At 42.6% G+C, this 22390-nt stretch overlaps 1 protein-coding gene across 3 annotated transcripts in view; it reads right to left on the reverse strand.

Moving 5' to 3' along the window:
* Nucleotides 1–22390, reverse strand: part of septin9a (septin 9a) — a 97952-nt gene that overhangs the window by 53288 nt on the left and 22274 nt on the right. For 2 of the 3 annotated variants that reach the window (XM_080044086.1, XM_080044088.1), the window contains one exon: nt 10442–11212. In XM_080044086.1, the coding sequence (XP_079900212.1) occupies nt 10442–11212 (771 nt within the window). Of the gene's footprint in view, nt 1–10441; nt 11213–18904; nt 19174–22390 lie in introns of those variants that run through there. The other variant, XM_080044087.1, reaches the window with a different exon arrangement.

The following is a 22390-nucleotide window of genomic DNA, read 5'->3' on the forward strand; positions in this document are numbered from 1 at the left end:
CCAAAACAGATCTATTATCAAACATGCTGAAGCCACCAGCAATGCTTGTTTCCTCAGTTTTGTTTAGAGGGAAATGGTAACGAAAAGAGCTACACCTGCTATCTCACACACACTGAGACCAAATACCGGCACCAATATATAAATCACATCGGCCATCTTGCTTGGTGTGGTTTGCTGGAGCAGTAGCATCACGGCTGCTGACAGGAAGAGGCTGAATAAACTAATTAAAGCCAGCTCTGTCCTGAGGTGCTCACTAGACCCTGAAGAGTTGGTTGGAGACAGGAGTATGAGAGATAATCCGTCATCCATGTTGGACAACACATCCCACCCTCTTCATGAAACAGTTACATCACTGAGCAGCTCCTTCACTGACACACTGACACACCCCCAATGTGTGAAGAGAAGATACCGCAGATATTTTCTTCCAGCAGCAGTCAGACTGTACCAATCAGCACTTGCATTTGTCTTTACTGTTTTTTACTTTTAAACTGAACATGCATTTTTTTCCGTTCACTTTTTAGTGTCAGTTTTTTCAATGTTATATAGACTATCATTATATTTTGCATCTTTACTGATTGATGCTTTTGTCATTTGCACTATCCTCTTTTACTGCTGTAACACTGAAAATGCCCCCAATTTGGGACTAATAAAATGATTATCTTATACAAATCTCCTAGTTCCCCACTCTGCATTCCAAAAGGACACACACACTCACTGTTAAATTTGACCAGCACAGGCTAGATACAATTCCCCAATGACACCATTAACTCTCTCATTACAGGATGATTATAGGAAAAACTGCAAATATAAATGATGCGATTTTTGCATTTCTTTAGGCACATGAATGGTAAACAACTACAGCAGTGAAAGTGAAACCGCATTTCGTATTGATGTATTATCAAACTTCCAGTAACCAAATGTGATACTTGTTTTGTCAGTTTCATTTAGAGGGGAAAGCTAACAAGGGTTTACTCTCACACACACACACACACACACAGACCAGATACTTGACGGCAGCAGACTAAAGCAGGTGAGCTCTTATAGTATTATTAAGAGAGTTTATAATTTACCATGACACTAAGCTGGGTGATATGGCCTAAAAATAAAATCCTCTATTTTTTTCAAACCAATTTTAACTAAGACAGAAAATGAACAAACATGGATAAGAAATAGAGTGCAAACCTAGGTTTAACCAAACTAAACATTTGTTAAATAAGGTTCCTCTTGATCAAACAAAGATGAATACCTTTATTGGAAATAATAAAGTGCCAAGTTCACTTTCAGCAAACTAAACTTCAAAAGAAAAATGTGAAAAAAAAGTTCTTCAACAGAGATAAATGAATTGAGTGTGAAACTTGCAGTCACTTTTTTTTAAATAAATAAAAGTGCACCAGGGCCGTTTGGAAATAAAAGATTGCATCCCTAACGAAAACACTTCAACCTCCAGTGAATGAACCCAGCCTGAATTCTCGACTGTATTAGGCACCATGTCATATGAAACGCCACCGCATCTGTAATGTGTTTCTGCCTTGGCACTTTCCTGTCGTATGTGGTAGGCCTACTGTGTGAAAATGAAGCCGCTAATGTTACATGCATTGTAGTTTGTGTTATAGGGCTTAAGAAGGCAGACTATGCAACATTTTAATGGAAAAATTACAAAAAAATTATCCCTCAATGATCACTTCTGCCCAACTACAACTTGTATGTTTGTTTATTTGCACAGTCCCCCCACCTTTGGCTGTATTCTACATAGTAATTTTTTTTTTTTTTGGATTCAGACTAAGCTCCACCCTAGCTCCTCCCTGACTCCTCTCTTAACATAATAATACAATCCACTGAGAGCAAAACATAAATAATCAGATTATTGCATTCCATACGCACATGACTGGTACACCAAACAAACAAGTAGGACTGATTTTTTTTTTTATCTACGTGACATCATAAGGAAGTTTTTTGCAAAACAGATCTATAATCAAACATGCTGTAACCACCAGCAATGCTTGTTTCGCCAGTTTTACGTGAGAGGGACATTGTAACCAAAGAGCTACGCTTGCTCTCACTCACACTGAGACCAGTTACCTGATGGCGGTAGACTAACACAGGTGAGCTCATTTCTATTCTATTTCAGTATGAATTGTGAAGTATTTAACTCAACCCTACTTTGTGACCGTTATCTGCTCTGTGTGTTACCAATCCTCCCACACAACTCCTTACAAAGATTGTAACTTGAATATACTCGATTTGACTAACTGTGGTTGCTGAAGCCTCATATAAACTCCTGATAAACTGGGGACATTTTTTTGCATAGAACAAGGCGTGGATGTTTCCCCAGTCTCTTGTATTGGAAGCACAATAGGCAAAACTGGTTTCAGTGTTCATAAAGCCACATACAGTATCTCACAAAAGTGAGTACACCCCTCACATTTCTTCAAATATTTCATTATATCTTTTCATGGGACGACACTGAAGAAATGACATTTTGATACAATGTAGAGTAGTCAGTGTACAGCTTGTATAACAGTGTAAATTTACTGTCGCCTCAAAATAACTCGACACACAGCCATTAATGTATAAAGTGCTGGCAACAAAGGTGAGTACACCCCAAAAGTGAAAATGTCCAAATTGGGCCCAAAGTGTCAATATTTTGTGTGACCACCATTGTTTTCCAGCACTGCCTTCACCCTCTTGGGCATGGAGTTCACCAGAGCTTCACAGGTTGCCACTGGAGTCCTCTTCCACTCAGTCATGACAGCATCACGGAGCTGGTGGATATTAGAGACCTTGCACTCCTCCACATTCCATTTGAGGATGCCCCAAAGATGCTCAATAGGGTTTAGGTCACCTTTACCCTCAGCTTCTTTAGCAAGGCAGTGGTCATTTGGAGGTGTGTTTGGGGTCGTTATCACGTTGCAATACTGCCATGCAGCCCAGTTTACTAAGGGAGGGGATCATGCTCTGCTTCAGTATGGCACAGTACATGTTGGCATTAAGTGAACTGTAGGTGGGCTTGCTTGTGCACCATCTGCAGACCAATTTGATGCAGTGTGGGGCGTAAGGTCTGAGCACTTACAGGCTGACCCTCCACCCCTTCAAGCCCTGCAGCAATGCTGGCAGTATTCATAGGTCTTTTTTCCAAAGCCAACCTCTGGGTATGACGCTGCGGGTAAAGGTGATGGACTGGCCAAGCATGTCTCCAGACCTAAACCCTATTGAGCATCCTCAAGCGGGAGGTGGGAGCAAGGTCTCTAATATCCACCAGCTCTGTGATGTTGTCATGAATGGGTGGAAGAGGATTCCAGTGGCAACCTGTGAAGATCTGGTGAACTCCATGCCCAAGAGGGTTAAGGCAGTGCTGGAAAATAATTATGGCCACACAACATATTGACACTTTGGGCCCAATTTGGACATTTTCACTTAGGGGTGTACTCACTTTCGTTGCCAGCAGTTTAGACATTAATGGCTAAGTGTCGAGTTATTTTGAGGGGACAGTACATTTACACTGTTATACAAGCTGTACACTGACTACTTAACATTGTATCAAAGTGTATTTTCTTCAGTGTTGTCTCATCGAAAGATAATGAAATTTTTGAAGAAATGTGAGGGGTGTTCTCACTTTTGTGAGATACTGTAACTATTGTTTGAATAAGGCACACCTTAAATTGCCAACATATCCTTAATATGCGTGATCTCTAGTTACAAATACATGTATGGATTAAGAATGTACAGTATGGATAAAAAAAGTCACAACACTATGCAAGAGCAATAACTTTTTAAATATCATTACAGGATGATGGAGACATCAGGAAGAGTCATGAGTTTCTGTGTAGCTCTGTTCCTCACCCTAACCTCTGTGTCAGCTGTACAAAGGATCGACTCAATCAATGATTTGAAGAAGATCAACTTTGGTCAATCTGTGCCCAAGCACAGTCTGCTGCTGCTCCACTGGTTTGCCAACACAATTGACATGGTCAATACCAATGTCATTCGGCTCAACTTTGACCCAGATGGAGATTATGGCGCACATCATTATGGCAACTTTGAGGACCTGCTGGATCCACTGCCTCGGGGATACCAGTACTACACTGTTGGCAATCTCAATCAAGACACACTCCGGTCACTTCCATCTTATGTTGTCAATCCCCCAAGAAGAGAGTATCATGGAAGTAACAGGGACAGGATCATAATCAGAGTGAGGGAGCAGAGAATTGACCAAGTGTATCTCACACAACATTATCCTCATCAGAACACATATGATCCAGATCAGACCTACCAGATCACTGCTAACCTCTTAAGACAGATCAGAGAGTTTGCTTTAGGAGGAAACCATCAAAGACTGTTGTACCTCAGCAACCGCTTTGGAAGTGACGCTGATGTTTTCCAAATCATTCAAACATGGGGTGACCTCGCTTGCCTTGGACTGCTGCTGTTCATTGTGATTCAGGAAAATGACTCATTTGACCAACACAACAACAGACCAAAAAACCACAACAGACCGGAAAACAACAACACACAAGTCAACAACAACAGGCCAAAAAACAACGACTCACAAGGGAACAACATAGGGGAAAACAACTACACACAAGTAAACAACAACAGACCAGAAAACAGACAAGATCATGGTGGTGTTGTTGAAGCCAGAAGTACTTATAAGTCCATTGGAAATAGAGAATCAGTCGCTTACTACGCCTCAGAACAACTGGACGATGATGACGAGTCGTTCTGTATGATTTGTTCCGCATTGATAGTTTTAATTATACTGTGTACTTTAGTAGCTATGTTGATGAGAAGTTTATCATTGAGCTAAGGTGATGTAATGTTTGCTTGGCCCTGCAGACTTTGACCTCGGTGGTACCATTTGAGAGATCTGCAGACAAAAACCTTTTACCTTCCTGGGAAAAATGACACTCATCCCAAAAGTAAAAAAAAAAACAGAGTTTCCCCGCAGTTTTCTTTTAGTGCTGCACAGTTAAACTAATTGCAATTGTGATGTGAGCTTGTGCATGGACATAGCCCCACAAAAAGGCAGCAATATGCGGTAAATGAATGCGCGTGCGTGTGTGTCTATTCCTCTGAGCACCTATACAGTATGCAGACGGTCCTGTCAACAAACATGGATGCCGACAAGCAGGAGCACGATGAGCAAGCAGAAGCCGAACTGGTGCAAAACTTGGAAAGTTTAATTCTCTACGTCTATGTGACAACAACACAGCTATTCTGCATCAACACTGAGACAGCACAGGGACATGTGCAGGCCCAGGCAAGTTTCAGTAAGTGTACATAAGTGCCACAGTGCTACCATCTTTGACCTTTGGAGAAATGAGTTTATGCATTTATTTTCAGGGGGAAATTTTTATTTATTTATTATTAAAAACTTTTGAGTTATTTTGAAAACAGCAGGAGAGTGTAAAAGCTTTAGTTTTTTTGTATTTTCCAATGCTACTTTACTCTTATGCTTAATGAAATAGCATACCTATTCCAAAACTCTGAATAGTTCTGTATTTATAAAAACCAAGCAAGTAGACTTATAATGACCATTTCTTTATTTTATCGCAATATTGTCCACTATAATCGCAATTGCACAATTTCAGCAACCCCAGAATGCATTTTCCCCTGTAAGATAGATATTGAAACTGAGGAAAATGTATTTCATTCTGCACTGCTCTGGTATGATGATAAAGTTCCAGCATGACTAATCCAATAGTAATGACACACTACTGATTCATCCTTTGTCTGACAGAAATAAAGAGAATGTAAATTGCTCCGATGGATGAGTAAAACAGAAGGAATTACTTCGAGATCAGAAATAGATCCTCATCAGTAATTACAGGGCGTGGAAATTAATTACGCCGACAGTCTGTTCTTTGAAGTGCTGCGTGCTCCTCTCCCAACACACACACACACACACACACACACACACACACACACACACACACACACACACACACACACACACACACACACACACACACACACATCACAGTTAAGGCAACACCTTTCCAACGCAGCCACCTAATTCACTAGTTGTGAAACTAAAAAAAGGTATATCATCTGATTTAACTGAAAAGGGTATTTAGCCTTTTGATACAGAATCAGATTTGAATTGTGTGTAGGTTACATTCAGACAGCTTTGGTCACTTGAGCCTGTTTTTTTTAACCATGTTCAGTTTGACATTGACCCACAGCAAAACATGACAGATGATGAAGATGCCACTTGAATTAAGAAGTTCAGGTTTAAAAAGGCAGTGTTTCCAGCCTCCAAAGTGTAATAATCAGTTTCTCCTCTAATCAAAGTTTGTGCCAAATTTTATAAAAAAAACCCTCAAAGCATTCTTGAGATATTGTGTTCATGAAGTCACAGTGACTCCAACCTGTGACCTCCAAAATCTAATCAGCTCAGTCCTTGAGTTACAGTGGACATTTGTGATAAGTATGTGATAAATAATAATAATTTGAGATATTGAGCTCACAAAAATGTCCCAGATAGATGTACAGACGGACAGACAGACAACTCGAAAACACAATGTTATTGCCAGTTAGAAGGAATGATAAATCAAGGTGAAGGCATGGGGGTAGAAAACTAAGATGAACAATAAACAGAATTAGTGTGTGTGTGTGTGTGTGTGTGTGTGTGTGTGTGTGTGTGTGTGTGTGTGTGTGTGTGTGTGTGTGTGTGTGTGTGTGTGTGTGTGTGTGTGTGTGTGTGTGTGTGTGTGTGTGTGTGTGTGTGTGTGTGTGTGTGTGTGTGTGTGTGTGTGTGTGTGTGTGTGTGTGTGTGTGTGTGTGTGTGTGTGTGTGTGTGTGTGTGTGTGTGTGTGTGTGTGTGTGTGTGTGTGTGTGTGTGTGTGTGTGTGTGTGTGTGTGTGTGTGTGTGTGTGTGTGTGTGTGTGTGTGTGTGTGTGTGTGTGTGTGTGTGTGTGTGTGTGTGTGTGTGTGTGTGTTCCTTTTATGCAGACATGAGATCACATCCTGTTGAAAGTCTCAAAAGCCTGGACCCAGCTGCTCATCATTATAAACAGATAAATCAAACAGAAAAGTGTTGAGTCATTACAGCCCCTTGTGCTCCACCACAGCATCCACACAAACAACCGGCGTATAGCTTATCAGCATGTTCACCAGTCACTCTCCCCTGGGCGGGATATTCTTAACCGTGTCATCTGTGTGAGGATGAATGAACACATTGAATGCGTCGATGCACATGTGCACAGAGAGACACATTCACAAAGGCAAACCCCAGCTAAACATCACATGAGCGCGTCAGGCAATAATCTAAATCATCCACACCAGCGTCCCACCAGAGATACTGTGCTGCTGCTGGCTCAAGCGCCAACAACAGTAAACAACAAACTTTTAAACTGACGGTATTCCAAGTTTACCCTTCTAAAAAAAGAACAACGATCTTTATGTGAAATAAAAAAATATATAAAATATATACTTGCTGAGTAAATTGCAGTTCGGGCATGTCGTCAAAGAGGTGTGGCCCGTCGGTTAAGTTTTACTCACAAATGTCTAGAGGTTTTCTCTATTTTGTTTTCTCTTTGCAGATAGACTGAAGAGTAGACACTGCAGGTAAATAGGGTAACTTGTTGAACGTATAGACATCATGAAACTTTGCCAGATGATTACTTCCATTAAAACAATTAGTTTTTCGTATTAGAATTGTTTCAAGACATGTTTATGTAAATGTGCAAATTTGGCCATATCTAACTCATTATGCGAAGAGTTGTGTCTCTTTAAAAAAACTAAAATCTAGATGTTGGATAAAGCTAGAGTTTAACTCTTTATTTCAATTTTACCACGTGTCCTAAGCGTTTACACAAGATTTTGGATACGGCCCTTTTCATTTTATCAACCAAAACATGTTATTATTATGTACAGGTCGTATTGAAGCATCAGACAATTTACAACAAATCCTTCTTTAAAAACCTTCAAAATAGTGCTAAAAATTATTTTGGAAGGTTTAATTGATGCACTTTCGAAGATGAGATTTTTGTTTTAGAGTATTAAAAAAAACTCATGTTGAGAGAATGGCCGTTAAAGATGGTCGTTTAGGAAACTGAAAAAAAACGACCATGTTTAGTGAAATGTACACTTAAATATACCATTTGGAACTTTTATTTATCCTAGTATGAAAGAAGACATGTTATGGACGCAAAAATCTCAAAATTGACCAGTGCTTGAAAAACAAAAAAGTTTTTGCTTGAAGTGTCTCTCCTCAACAGGAAATCACTCTCCCTCGTGCTTAATGTCTCACTCTATTTTCTCCTTCTTCCCTTGTGCCCACTTAACCACCTCTCTTTCTCTCTCTCTTCCTCTGCCCAGGCTTCTTTCTAGCAGGGCCTACCCCCCTCCATATGCTTTGCTGAGGATGGTAATCTGAGCCGAATGTGACAGAAGATGAGACCTAATCCTCTCACTTTTCCTTGCTTATCTTCCTTCGCCTGACACAAGGCCGCGTTGCAGATATTTAGCATGGGCATATGCTGCAGACTGATCCACCAATGCTGGGTTGAAAAAAAAAACATATTATTAACTACAGGAAAGGCATACCGTCAAAAAGTGGCAGAAATAAAATGAAATCCCTAGCTGAATGCAAAGGAAGTACAGCACAGCAACACACAATTGGAGGTTTTTCTATTTTTAAGCAGAATGTTTTATGACCTCCAGATTTGGAATGTATCACCTCGTAGCCGCCTACGCCTGGATACTACTCCACCAGTGAGAGGAAACCTTGAGCACAGCTGTCTCCAGCGCACAGTGCTACGGTAAGTAAATGGATGAGCCATTCCTAATAGGATAAGAGAAGAAGGGACGGAAAAAGAACAAATGGCCACCAAGAAAATTGTAGATTTCTAAGTCAAGGCATTCAAACCAGCAGAAAAAAAAACACATGCTTTCCTAGCCAGACGACAACCAGTACCAGGCTTAAACTATGTTGAAACTGTACTTGTGAATTACGCAATCAAAAATATGAATCAAGCTGCTGTAACATTACCTAGTATGCGCCATAACTCCAGAGTCTTGCGCAGCATTCAGTTACACTAAACTGAAAATTAAAATAAGACTAACAGATTAAAGCCCTGCTAATGGCCCCTAAAGACAACAATTCATTACGCTTCATGGCAGTAATGAAACTGATTGAATTAACATATTAGGAATGGAATTATAACATTTGTCCTGAGGATGGCGCTAAAAGAAAGGTCATGAGTAAACCTTAATTATTAGGTATCATCACACACAGGGATAGCATAGTACATGGAAACAAGTTATGGCTTGTTGTGTAGATCCACCAAATAACCTAAATATTAAAAATCAACTTCTTGAAAATAGAAATATCCTTACTAAATGTCATGGCAGTTCGGTCAGACGTAATGTAAGGATGAAGATGGACCCACAGACCAAAACCGGGCATGGAATTTGGGCAAAAATGTAAAAGTAAGTAATTATTCCTCCATCAAATGACATAAGGCTTTATTGTGGGATGACTTGAATAAACACATAGCCTTCAAGAGCCTTGTGTTTTCCACTCTTGACCATGTCTGACTGAGCCTGAGAGGTTTGTCCAACAGAACAATGACTCACCGGTACAAAATACCACACCACAGTTATGGAGCATTTTAGTTTTTTTTTTATGTGTTGCCGCGGTAAAACAAATACTTATGGTGCAAGTCACTCTAAAAACATTGACATCATCTCCGTACCGCATGTCTGGGAGGTAGGTCAACAGTAGCTGGAAAGTTAAAACTACCGCTGCAGTGACTAGACAGGATAGATTTAGCTTAGATTCATCTTATTAAAACATAATAAGTAGTGAATGTGGGGTAAAGCTTGCTGCGTCACTAGCGTCTCTGACAAATTATTCATTTGTAACATCAGTGCAAAAACTGTAAACTGCAAATGCCTCTCTGAATTTACAGATATTTGAACCAGTGGCCTGAGTCAAGTTCAAGTGAGTTGTGCTCTTCAGCTGCTTTCCTGTACAAATGACTGCTGTTCTGGGAGCAGCCCTGGGATTCTCATCACCACCCTCCTTGACCTACATTCACAGTTAGTCTAGACTAACAGGATCAGAAGGACTCTACTATTGCTATTACTATTGTAACTCAACAGCTGCCTCCTAGGGTGAATAAAAGCACATCTTAAAATGTATTCAAAATTAGGTCAGTTAATGTAAAAATGTGTGTCATACTGAATGACACAGGCTTAGAGATACAAGTCTACATGAATTTCAAAGATGTGTGGATGTGACTAGACTATATATTTAGAGAGAGAAGGAAATATAGTGTTTGAATCAGGGTCAAAATATAATAAATGTCTGTTTGGGTAACGAGGCTAAAAATGTCACATGGAGAAGTTCATTTAGACAAACATTTTACCTTGGGAAACTATTTTAAATGCAAAAAGAGTGAGTGAAGTAAATTGGCGGAGCTGAGCAGGTACTCACTTTCTGCTGGTCGGGCTGCGGGCGGCTCTGGGACAGGTGAGTGCACCCTCTCCACCTTAGGCTCTGCCAGGGAAGGCAGAGGAGCACTGGGGGCAGGAGGCGGCGGGTGGTTGATGTTGTTGTTGTTCTCCACTGCACTGCCTGGCACCAAACCGTCCGCCTGCCTGAAGACGGGCATCTCGGGCTTCCTAGATAGCACCTCCACTGGGCTGGGGACAGGGGATGGGGTCTGTGCTTTCCTCTGCGGGGGCTCGGGGATCCTTGACACTGGTGCAGAGGACAGCTGGGCGTCCATCCTCCTGGGAGGGGCGGGGGGCTCGTGGGGCCGTGTCACGCTCAGCTCCGCCCGCCTGTTTGTGGAGCTGGAGAGCGAGTTGGAGGAGCTGTCCGAAGGGTTAATCCGACTGCTCAGGCTGACCTCAGGCCGCTTGAGGCCAAAGCGGGCGATGCCGGCACTGGGCGAGTTGTCGATCTGCTTAGAGGAGACCTCGATGGACATTTCTGCGCGACGGGAAGAGGCCGCGTCCGGGTTGCGGGCCCCTGACATCTCAATACGTCGCATGCCGCTCTTTGGGGAGCGTAGGTTGGATGACTCCGAGGGGGAGGACCTGGCAGAGGAGTAGTCAGAGGTGCGTGAGCTCATGTCGTAGCTGCGCTGGCTGGAGGTGATGGAGGAGGTGGAGGAGCGGAGGGGGTTGGTGGCCCGACGAGACAGGGATGAAGGGTGTGTGGATGGGTCCGCCTCTTCCACCTCAAACGACCGTTTCAGCGCTGCAAAGGCAAAGGACATTTGTGGTTGGACAAGAATAAAACAAAAGAATGTCATACATGCAGAGTTGAAACACACTAATCATGGCTCAAGTAGAACAATCTTATGACAATACAAGCAGACACAAAATATGACAGATCAGATAAGATGAGGGCCTGAAGCAGTTGATGATTCTGAGAGAGAAAAAAAATGCAACTTGCTTTTCCATTTAATAGTGGCATTGTATCAAGTTTGTTTTGGTTCACACAGATCGGGACAGCATAAAAACACTGGTGCAGAAACTCAAACCAGCACCATGCATGTTCTTTTCCAGACTTCTTCAAAAATGTCAGTGCAAACATCAGAAAAGGAAAATAGCCTAATATTAACACCTGCCTTATTTAATGGAGTCAAATTACCTATTTTCTTGTGTGGAAAAAAATAAGACAATTCAACGGAATATAAGAGGCAGTCAGCATCACAAGTTAAACCGGATGCATAATAACACGCCATGAACGAACGAAAGAAATATGAGGCCTAGTAGCTGTCAAGAAATAATAATGACAGTTTAAAAAGTGACAGACTGACACACTAACACAGCCTACAGGACACTCAAAAAGCCTGCGAACCTATACATTTCATCAGCGTGCAACACACAATAGCAGCGTATGTATGGTTGAAATTCAATGAAATGCAGTTAAGACTGTTTGTACACGTTGCAGGAACCAGCAAATCGCCCGAAATAAACTTAATTGATCTTACCGGATTTGACACGTTTCATATAGACCGATAGCATGGCGTTTCTAATTTCTAGTCCACTCGGTGAAAAGATTCCTCGGTCCCCACCGAGTAGTTTTGAACTATAGGGCGGCGGGCCTATATTGCTCAAGCACTCGCCAATTAACGCAAAGAACGACTTTATTTCATCCTCTGACAAGCTGTATTTAACAAATATTCCTCTTGATATTAAGCCTAACGTTACTGAGATGTCACTCCCATTCTCACACACCTGTTGACATGACGACTAAAACGAGATGACCACGCCTCGCGAGCGCTGTAATTGATCGCGTGACTCTTCCAGGAGCTCATTTCTACCAACCAGCATTCATTTCTGACTGAACTATTAAAATAGCCTATAGGTGCATTTTTTTAATTGCTGGTGTTAAGTTGAAATTTTAACTGCAAAGTAAATTAAAATGTGGCCTATAATGGTTTTAATATTATATTTGCTAAAGAAAGTTCATGTTTGATGCTGCTGTAAAGAAGTAAAGTAAAAACAATATATATATATATATATCTCCAATATAAAACAGACTTTAGATATGTACCTTAAGTGATAGCAACTTGCCTATTTCCACCTTTAACCAGCCATCTCTTTCCATGTCAATGTAACATGTCTATATCCCAGCTCCATGTCAGATGTGAAAGGTTAGACCAGGCTTGGCTCACCTCACCCCGACCGAGAGAGACCAAGAAACAGCTTTGACCACTGGAGCAACACAGCCTCTGTCCCAGATAAACACCCACGCCTGCTCTGGCCTACTTCATGTGCTGGACGGGCCAAGCACCAGCATGGAAGATGACCCTCTTCCTGGAAACTCACTGTTTTCACATCCTTGATTATTTTCGGCAAGTGTTCCGCGCCTGATATCAAGAGTCTACTGAGAAGCCAGCTGCTGATGGTTCTATCTGTATCCACTCATTTTATTGTTGAATACTGGGGATGTCATCTAAGAACTCACTCACAATAAATCCAAACCAAATTATTACTTAAACAGCATATATGAATAATCAATGCAGGATATGACATGCATCATCAATTCTATGCTAATGCGCATTTGTGTGTGTGTGTGTATGTGTGTGTGTGTGTGTGTGTGTGTGTGTGTGAGGCCTAGTGTCATGTCCCCTCAAATATTTGTGGGATAGTTTTATACCATAAAAATAAATTCCTTGTGAGGCTTCATCATACAACTGAGAACGACAGGGATTAGAATAAGAAAGAGAGTCAGTGAAAAAAGGACTGACTTCGAACTCTAAATGCATATGAATGAAATATGCATTGCCTGTACGATCACAGGTAGTTTAGTCAACTCTTTCTGTTGCTCACATGGAATGATGACACAGGCCTAATTTCATTTGAGAAAATGAAAAACATCCTTGAAACTTTCCTGGAAGACAGGAATGTCCGTGTGCTCTGTTCTTCTTGAAATATAAGAAATAAGGACCCAAATGACACACTTAGTCTCAAAGAAAGGTATACATGAAATGCATCAGCTGCAGTGGCAAAGCCTTGTAATATCACATGACAAGGATAAGAATGTTTTGCCAATAAGGACATGAAATGCACCACTAATGGAGCCGCTAATTTGCCGTAGCCGTTCCTGAGAAACATTACGTGCACTGTTCATGGTTGTGTGACGCCAGGCTCTCAGGGGAAAGAGCCTGAGCAATAAAAGTAAACACCAAAAGCATTATTCAAAGTGCCACACAGACCACTTAAAACTGTGTTTTACTGTGATTTAGATATAATGAGCTGCTGGCCTGGATTTGTCCTAACTGTGTGGTGTATGCCTGCTCTGTTGTGACAGAAGAGTCCAACACAGTTAAGTCCTCAGACACAGCGGAGACAGTGGCCCTGTCAGTAATGTATCTCTCTCTCTCTCTCCCTCTCTCTCTCTCTCTCTCTCTCTCTCTCTCTCTGTACGTGTATACGTGTGCGTGCATGTGCGCGCGTGTGTGTGTGTGTGTGTGTGTGTGTGTGTGTGTGTATGTGTGTGTGTTTAAACACAGCTGTAGCGTAAAGAAAATTCAGCATGGTCTGCCCTGGTTGAATGCTCTACCTCTGTTCACATCACACTACAATGCATCCTGCGATCTCTGTATGTACGCACTTTGGCAAAGTAAACTTCTGTTTTCCATGCCAATAAAGCCCCATTGAATTTTATACAAGTGGTCGATGGAGAGGTCAACCATTTATATTGCATATAATATCTCAGCAGTGCGTTAATCTGTTTTTTTAGGTGTGTGTGTGTGTGTGTGTGTGTGTGTGTGTGTGTGTGTGTGTGTGATATCAAGGACAAAACCCTTTGATGTTTCCAAGCTGCTGTACAGTTTGCTGTTGCTGCTCTCTGGCAACTAACCAAGCTAATATAATAATGAGCACCAATGTGAATCTCTCTCTCTCTCTCCCTCTCTCTCTATGACTCTTTCTCTGACTCTCCCCCTGTTAGTTCTCCCTCCCTCTGTTTACCTCTCATTTAACCTGAAATTGAAACAAATCTGCTTTGAAGACTTTTGAACCCTATTCATTTTGGACTGAGCGATATAGCGTAAACTTGCTGGTGGGCCGCACTGCCATATAAGGAAGACACTGCAGCAGTGCATGATGATTTTCAACTAACACCAGTGGAACATGGTTAAACTGCCAGAAAATCACATGAGGATGCTACTCTGTTCTCCAGTGTAGCATGTACTGGAGGGGCGCCACATTGAAATTCTGTGTGCCTCTCAGAGCATGACAGTAGATGAGCTGGATAGGTCAACAAGATGAAGTATGCCTTTTGTCCTCACTTGTTGTAGGAACTTAAACTTCTTATTTCCAGCTTTTAAATGGCATTTGTTTCAAATGGAGTACAATCTGCTAAGCTATACAAAAGTGTGCTCTTGCATGTCAAAATGTGCTTCGGAATCAGAAAGCCTTACATATAGTCTTAAAGACTAACTCTCTTTCCTGAGGTGTCTTTTACTGTTTTCAAACGGGCTTTCCATAACATGCTGATGCTGCTATGGGGAAAAAAGCTTTAATCACAGGCTAGCTGTTTTTAGCCATAGCATGGAGCCTGTTGATGACTCTGAGGTCTTGCCCCGGGGTTAGCATCAGTGTGGGTTCTGCTCCACGTGTCCAACAGGCAGGGAAACAGCAAGGAGTGGCTTTATAGGCTGACAAAGAAGCTGCTGTGTTCGCTCTGCCCCAGAGTGACCCTTGGTGCTTCCCAGCAGCTCTGATGCCGTTGGCGTCACTAGCAGGAAAGCTGTCCTCGCTGGTGAGTATAGAGGGCCGTGATAACGCTGATAAGGATGGAGACTCCCGAGGGCGGCTATCACCAGCCTCGGTCAGAAGACACTTCCTCCCTCCAACATACAAGCTCTATCAACGAGACACCTTGTTGTCATAAGACTGAGTTTTAAAGGTCACCTACTGTGCAAAATGCACTTTTTCATGGTTTCTCAACATTATTATGAGTCACCGGTGTGTCTAGAGACTCCCAAACTGTGACAAAGAACAAACCTCTCTCTTTTTCTCCGCCACTTTCCTGAAAACCTGTGTTCAAAAACCCCAGTGAGATTTATCTCCGTTTATGACCTCATAAGAGGATGATGCCCCTCCCCCTTCACCAACTTAACTTAGCACTACATCCACCTGTGATAATAAGCACACCCCCAGAGAACCTCGAATCTAACTGGCTGTTAGATTCAGTGACGATCAGAGATGACTGGCCTTTTAGGAAGGTGAGATTTAAAAAGACAGGGTGTAAAATGAAGTGTTTCAGACAGAGGCTGAAATGAGGAGATTCAGCAATGGCACTGTGAGAAATCAAACGGTTTTTTTTGGACACTAGACCATAAAAAAAGTGTCTAGTAGAAACCCAAATTACAATGTTGAACTAGAAAATGGGAATAATATGGGACCTTTAAGGTCATGATCAATCGCACATTAACTTAATACCTCACCTCAAAATGTATGCCAATAATCCTAAATAGCACATTTTCAGTGCATTTGGGTTACAGAGCAACAACTTACTTACTTAACAGACTTCCTGAAAAATTCCAAACCACAGCTAAGTGGCAGTTGCCTTATAATAACAGTTTTCATCTTGAAAGGCGTTTAAGATCCTATCGTGATCTCACATCTAATTTCTCACCGCCGCCATGAAGGAGTTTCGTCTTACAACAAATACACATTCTCTGAAACCAATACAAATCTTGGTTAAGAAAGGTGTTTTATCTATAATCCCCTATTATCGTTTTCCATTACCAACTCACGTCCTGAACTGCTGTTTCAATCTTTAACATTCTCATATCATTGACTGTGATAACTTGTGTTACTGTGATGGGTTTATGCAGGCCGGGCGCTAAAGCAGATCAGTGAAGAGAGGCCCAGCTGTGCTCAGGTCCATTCCTCCACTGCCTAGCCCGACATTTTCGCCTACCACAGAAATCTACTCCGGCGGAATTTCCTCTCGCCGGACCTGTGAATGCCCTTAACATGCAGCTTTTAGAGACACAGACAGAAAGAGAGGCAAATAGATCAACTGAGGAGAAAGGAGACAAGGGCTCAATATAAGCCAGATATCTGGTTTATGGGATATTAAACTACAGTCCTCTTTGAAGGAGCTGTAGAACTTGACTGTGTGTGTGTGTGTGTGTGTGCGTGTGTGTGTGTGTGTGTGTGTGTGTGTGTGTGTGTGTGTGTGTGTGTGTGTGTGTGTGTGTGTGTGTGTGTGTGTGTGTGTGTGTGTGTGTGTGTGTGTGTGTGTGTGTGTGTGTGTGTGTGTGTGTGTGAGCGGAAGGCCCAGTGTCAATGATCTGCATGAAGTCACAGCTGAGGTCATCAGCCTCATGGGCAACAAAATCCTGTCCTCTGTCCGTCTCAGCTCAAGCTGCGTCATCAGCAGCCAAGGGCAGGACAGGCTGAATCACACTCAGTGTCCAACAACAGCGACGTGGCAAATGTAGTGAAAAAGTATATTCTTTCAGCTTTCATTCACAGATTTAGTGTATAGATTACAGTGGCTGTAGACAAATTACTGGCGCTATTGCATGAAATATTTTCTCTGGTATTTTCTGTGGTGCTTTTGAAGAGTTGTTAACGAGCAATGACTGTATGTTAATACATTTGCACACACACCTTTCCCAAAATTCAACTACATAATTCAACAACTACATGATCATCAAAGTGTAATCCGATGATAGAAGCATTTGTGAGGTTGGTCAGCATATTGATACACCATGGCGCGAAGGATTAATGTGCAAATATGAATGTCGAATATAAAATATATATATTTGCTGTTAGAAAATAAACAGGCTTTCAGTTGTGTACAGTCTGTGGGCATTTCTTGGCCATGTCTTTATCTGTCACATAAGTTGGGGGGCAAAAACTAGAAAACTGACTTACATGTTACCCAACAAGAATTACTGTAAAGTGAAACTAAGTTTTGCTGAACAGCTAAAATGTAGTACAAAACAGTAATAGTTGTACTACAAAACAGTAACACAAGTAGAAAAGAGTGAACTGAACTAATATCCATCATACAACAATATCAATCCAAAGTGTGCCAACATTAGCCACCACAAGCTACTAGTCATACCAGACCAAGTAGGGCTGTATCAGCTACAACCGCTGAGTGTACTGCATTCAGAAAGGGTTTGTTTCAATGTGTTTAACTTCACCTTTCTAACGTAAGAGGAAGATTTTAGTATTTCCTCTTTCAAACGTTAAATAGTTACATGGTCACACACACACACACACTCCCAGGGCCACTTAGAGCCATACATCATGGTGCATGGTACTGACACCAAGGTATTATCACACACTCAGACCAACCAGGGCCAACACACACCATTGACAACAACAACAGTACGCCATTATATCAGTGTTACACATGAGCGGGGGATGTCTAAAAGCATGACTCCGAGCCACATGGTTAAAGCACTTCTTTGCCACCGATGCCTCCCCTTCTCTGAATGAAGGCCACTTATCTTTCTGCTCGGTTGCACTGTGTAAGCCAGCAGTTTAAAAGACATAAAGACAGGGAGAGAGAGAGGATGAGGGAGACAGAGGGATTCGCCATGCATACCACAAGCAAACTGGTGTTGACAGAGGAGCGGCCCCCGGACAAGTGCAGATGCGTTCGCTAATGGCTATGTGTTTGTGAGAGACGGGAGACAGATAGTCAGATAGACGGACAGTTTTGGGGGGAGGTGTGTCTGCCTGTCAAACCCCTCACCCCTCCACCCACCCACCCCTCCTCAGCTATAGGAGAGGGGCTGAGGATGGACAGGCTGCTGAGAGAGATAGACCGGAAACACAGGCGTAGGGTGAGGAGGAGGAGGAGGAGAGGGTTGACAGGGAGAATCTGTGGGCCAGGGGCAGGGAGATGAAAAGGAAGAGGAGACCAAGGAACCTGGGGGGGTGTGTGTGTGTGTGGTGTGTGTGTGTGTGTGTGGGGGGGGGGTTGCCAGGTGTTCCCCCCACAGCTGTATGGTCAAATGTTTTCTTTAAAAGTACAGTATACACACACACACACACACACACACACACACACACACACACCTATATGGCCTGTCATGCTGGTCGATTAAGTCTACACTCTCTTCCAAATGCTCTCTTTGACACCTTTCAGATGTGAATACATACATGACTTTCCACAACAAATGCACACTCATGCATCTTATCAAAAAGTTAAAGAGCAGTAAAAAGCAAAACACTTTGAGCACACCATTTCTCTTTTCAAAACACCACAGCTCACCGCCCACGTCAACCAGAACTCTCCATTTCTTTTTTTTTCTTCCAGATCTGCTCTGTTCCAATCAGACATGTGGAAACGATCAAAAGTGTCCTCATGGCAGGGTTAAAGAGCGCCGCGCTCCACAGTGACAACAAGAAGGAGAAAAAGGCAGCGGAGCAGCAGAGCCCAAGAGTGAAAGAAACTAACCTTCAAAGTCTGATATGATCCCTTCCAAGTGAGCGTTGACACTGGAATCAGACATTTTTGGGGCGCAAGAGTGAATGTGTGTGGGTGTGTGTGTGTGTGAGGCTAGAGAGAAGGGAGCAAGGGTTCCCTTTTCCCCAGCAAGGAAAAGTCTTCCTGGGGCGCAGTCCCGCTTTCAAACAAATCCCAAATTAGGAGCCCCGTGCAAGGGAGAGGAGGGGAGGGAGAGAAAGAAAGAAGAAAAAAAAAGAGTTGAGCAGCTCACTGATCCAAACCCTCTCTCCCTATCTCTCCTCTCTTTCTTGGAGCAGCAACTTATTTTTCTCTTCTCTTCCTTCTCAACTTGCAAAGCTTGGAATGGGCGAGCGATGACAACCCCCTCCCTCCCTCTCTCTCTCTCTCTCTGTTGCTCACTGTCTTCCCTCCCCCCTTTTCCTTCCCTCCCCACACTCCCTTCCACAGCCTTCCTCTCAGACTGGCTCCTCTCTGTGAAAGCTCTCATTTTTGACTGCATGGGCTGGTCAAATGATACACATGCTACATTCAAACAAACATACGTCCTGTAATAGGCCTCGACCACGTGACCAAGATGAAACACATAGGCGGCTATTACTTAGCTATTGTTTCTTAAAGGCCTCACTCTGTTGAATACGCCATCATCAGCATCCTATAGGGGCATGAATCAATGCACTCACTCAAAGTCATTAAGGGGGGGAGAAAGGGCACGTCTCCATTCAATTACATCTTTACAGTGGGTGTCGGTGAAAAGTTAAAGTAGATGGATGAATATATCCAGAGTGGAGACATATCACACTATGGACTAATATGGTCAGGACAGGCTCACACAGCAGGCGGTTAGTATATGGTCTGACATGCTCAGTTGCTCTAGTGGCAGACTTCAATAAATAAGTAGCCTAATGACTTAATGACCATGTGAATGAGCCTCTGTGTGTGGTGGCCGAGGGGGAGGGGGAGGGGTGGACAGGGGCGTTGGTCTGGCAGTCAGTGTGTGTGTGTGTGTGTGTGTGTGTGTGTGTGTGTGTGTGTGTGTGTGTGTGTGTGTGTGTGTGTGTGTGTGTGTGTGTGTGTGTGTGTGTGTGTGTGTGTGTGTGTGTGTGTGTGTGTGTGTGTGTGTGCTGGGGGGGAAAGAAGTAGGACGGATGTGGCTATTTGGGGATATCTGTATCTGTTTGCTTTTTTGTTATGTCTATATTTGAATATTCACTTGTAGTTATCCAATGCATGTCAATAATGCAATGTTGACAGTTGATTGTCTTGTCCGGTACAGATGATGCTGCACACTCACTTCTTGCTTCCAAGACAATTCTGACCAAAACATAAAAAGCGCTGTCTTACAGTTGCTGTTGGTGCAAAGTCACATCTGCTAGCCAGCAGTCCGACAGACATAGAGAAGATGCCCTGAGGCAACAACTTAAAGGTGAAGTCAGCGGTTTATTTATGTTAATATAAGTGTAAAATCGCTCTTTATTCATGAAGTGATCACTTACTAATGTGCGCGTTTCATAAAGCCGATCTCTCAGTCAGCTGCTTTGCATGTAATCGGCAAATAAACTTATTGGAGTATCCAGAAATGTTTATCCAATCAGAAGAGAGAACGCTACAAACCGAGACACGTCACACTCATATTTACTATATACACTCCATGGTCTCACTGCCAGTGCACGCAAGAGCAACAGATGGGTGAATGTGTATGCGCCTACAATGGCGGAGCAGGTAAAAATCCTTCCCAATGTCTGTTTTGATGGTTTGTATCATGTTTTATCACACTTATGGATCTGAGATGATGCTAGATAACTTGCTGCTTGAAGACCGCAGTGCATTAATGCGGTGACGTAGGGACAAGCGAGGGGACTGCTAACTGCAGTAACTGACAGGAAGTTAGCTAAAAGAACCATTCCGCTTACAGCACCTTTAAGCATATTCAACTATTAGCCACAGGCCGCTCCAAAATGAACCATTCAGTAGTGACCAGACAGACAGTAGGCGCTCACAGTAGCAGTAGTGGGTGCATGTGTATGTTTGGAAACTCTCTTCTAACAAAGCTCCTAACTTTCTTTTCAACCTGCAAATATATACAACACTTCCAAAGTAAGCGCAGCCCTGAAAGACAACAACACCTCAGGGAAAATGAGAATAAACAAGAAATGAAAAATGCGTTTGGAGAGCGTTGTGGAAAATGGATTTTAAGCCGTAATAAATTATTCGGGCGGTGAAAGGACAGACAGATTCCTCAATAGTTGTCGTTCCCATGTGCGATTTATCATAAAGTGTTTGGGACTGCGATGTTGCATGTCAGGCGGGCTTAGCGCCAATTTCTTGCTTACATTGGAATGAAAGTTTGCGTTCTCTGTTGATTTAGACAGGTTTACCAAATCATAAACACAGATGTGCGCGTGTGCTCAAACACGCACTAATACACAGATTTATAAAAAACAAATACGAGGCTTTACTGTACCCAAACCTGCAATCAAGGGATTCATCTCAATACACCACGTTTTACCCCGCCCCTTGAGCCATGCTCCATCATGTGTGTGAGAAGATTTGTCAATAGTCAATCTGGATTAAATGACAACATGGCCTTTAAAAGCCAGGACAGCTAAAAAAAAAAGTTTGTAATAGTTGTCTGGGATGCCAGCTATAAGAACCTATTACTTTAGGCTTGAATGGTTGTATCTGTATAGGCTGAGAGCATTTCAGTACAGCATCCATGAAGACAGCATGTCTGAGGGGGGGTCTTCTCAATCATCCAACTGCCTCATCCATATTGACACACATCTCTATAGGCATTCTTCCAGTGTGTATTCCTTCAGGTACTGTATACTGTATGTAAGCCCTGCAATATCTGACATTGTGTCACTTTCTCCAGCAGGGGTCAGCGTTGCTCCTATAAATAAAATGTATCTGCCATAGGCCATAGTGCTGGTAGTGGTAGCTGTGTAACTGGCATACAGTAATGTGATCTGGAAATAGATAATGATGGAGACATGGGGAGAATCCTGCTCCAGACACACCCTCCTCAGCCCACACAGTGTGTCCTGCCCAACACATGTGTGTCAGATTCCTCCATTCCCTGGCACACGCTCATATCCATATACACAAGCACACACAAACATATACACACACGCACACGGACAACAAATATGTGTGCAGCAGATGCATGCATAATATGAAAATGCACACACTTTTGTAAGCAACACATGCATCTGAAAGTAAAACAGACACACACAATCACACACACACACACACACACACACACACACACACACACACACACAATGAAACACACACTTCCTTCCACTGCAGATCCTTGCAAGCCCCGACAAGCCCAGACAGCGCTAATCCAATCCACAGTAACAACTGTCACACTGAGAAGACTAGAATGTCTTTTGCGGGGATCTGTGAAGAACAAATCATAGCAGTCAAAGTGATGCAGTATGCAACACACTGCTATGAAAACCCTTTTTATTA

Source organism: Ammodytes marinus (genome assembly GCF_949987685.1).
Source record: "Ammodytes marinus genome assembly, chromosome: 16".
Lineage (NCBI taxonomy): Eukaryota > Metazoa > Chordata > Actinopteri > Uranoscopiformes > Ammodytidae > Ammodytes > Ammodytes marinus.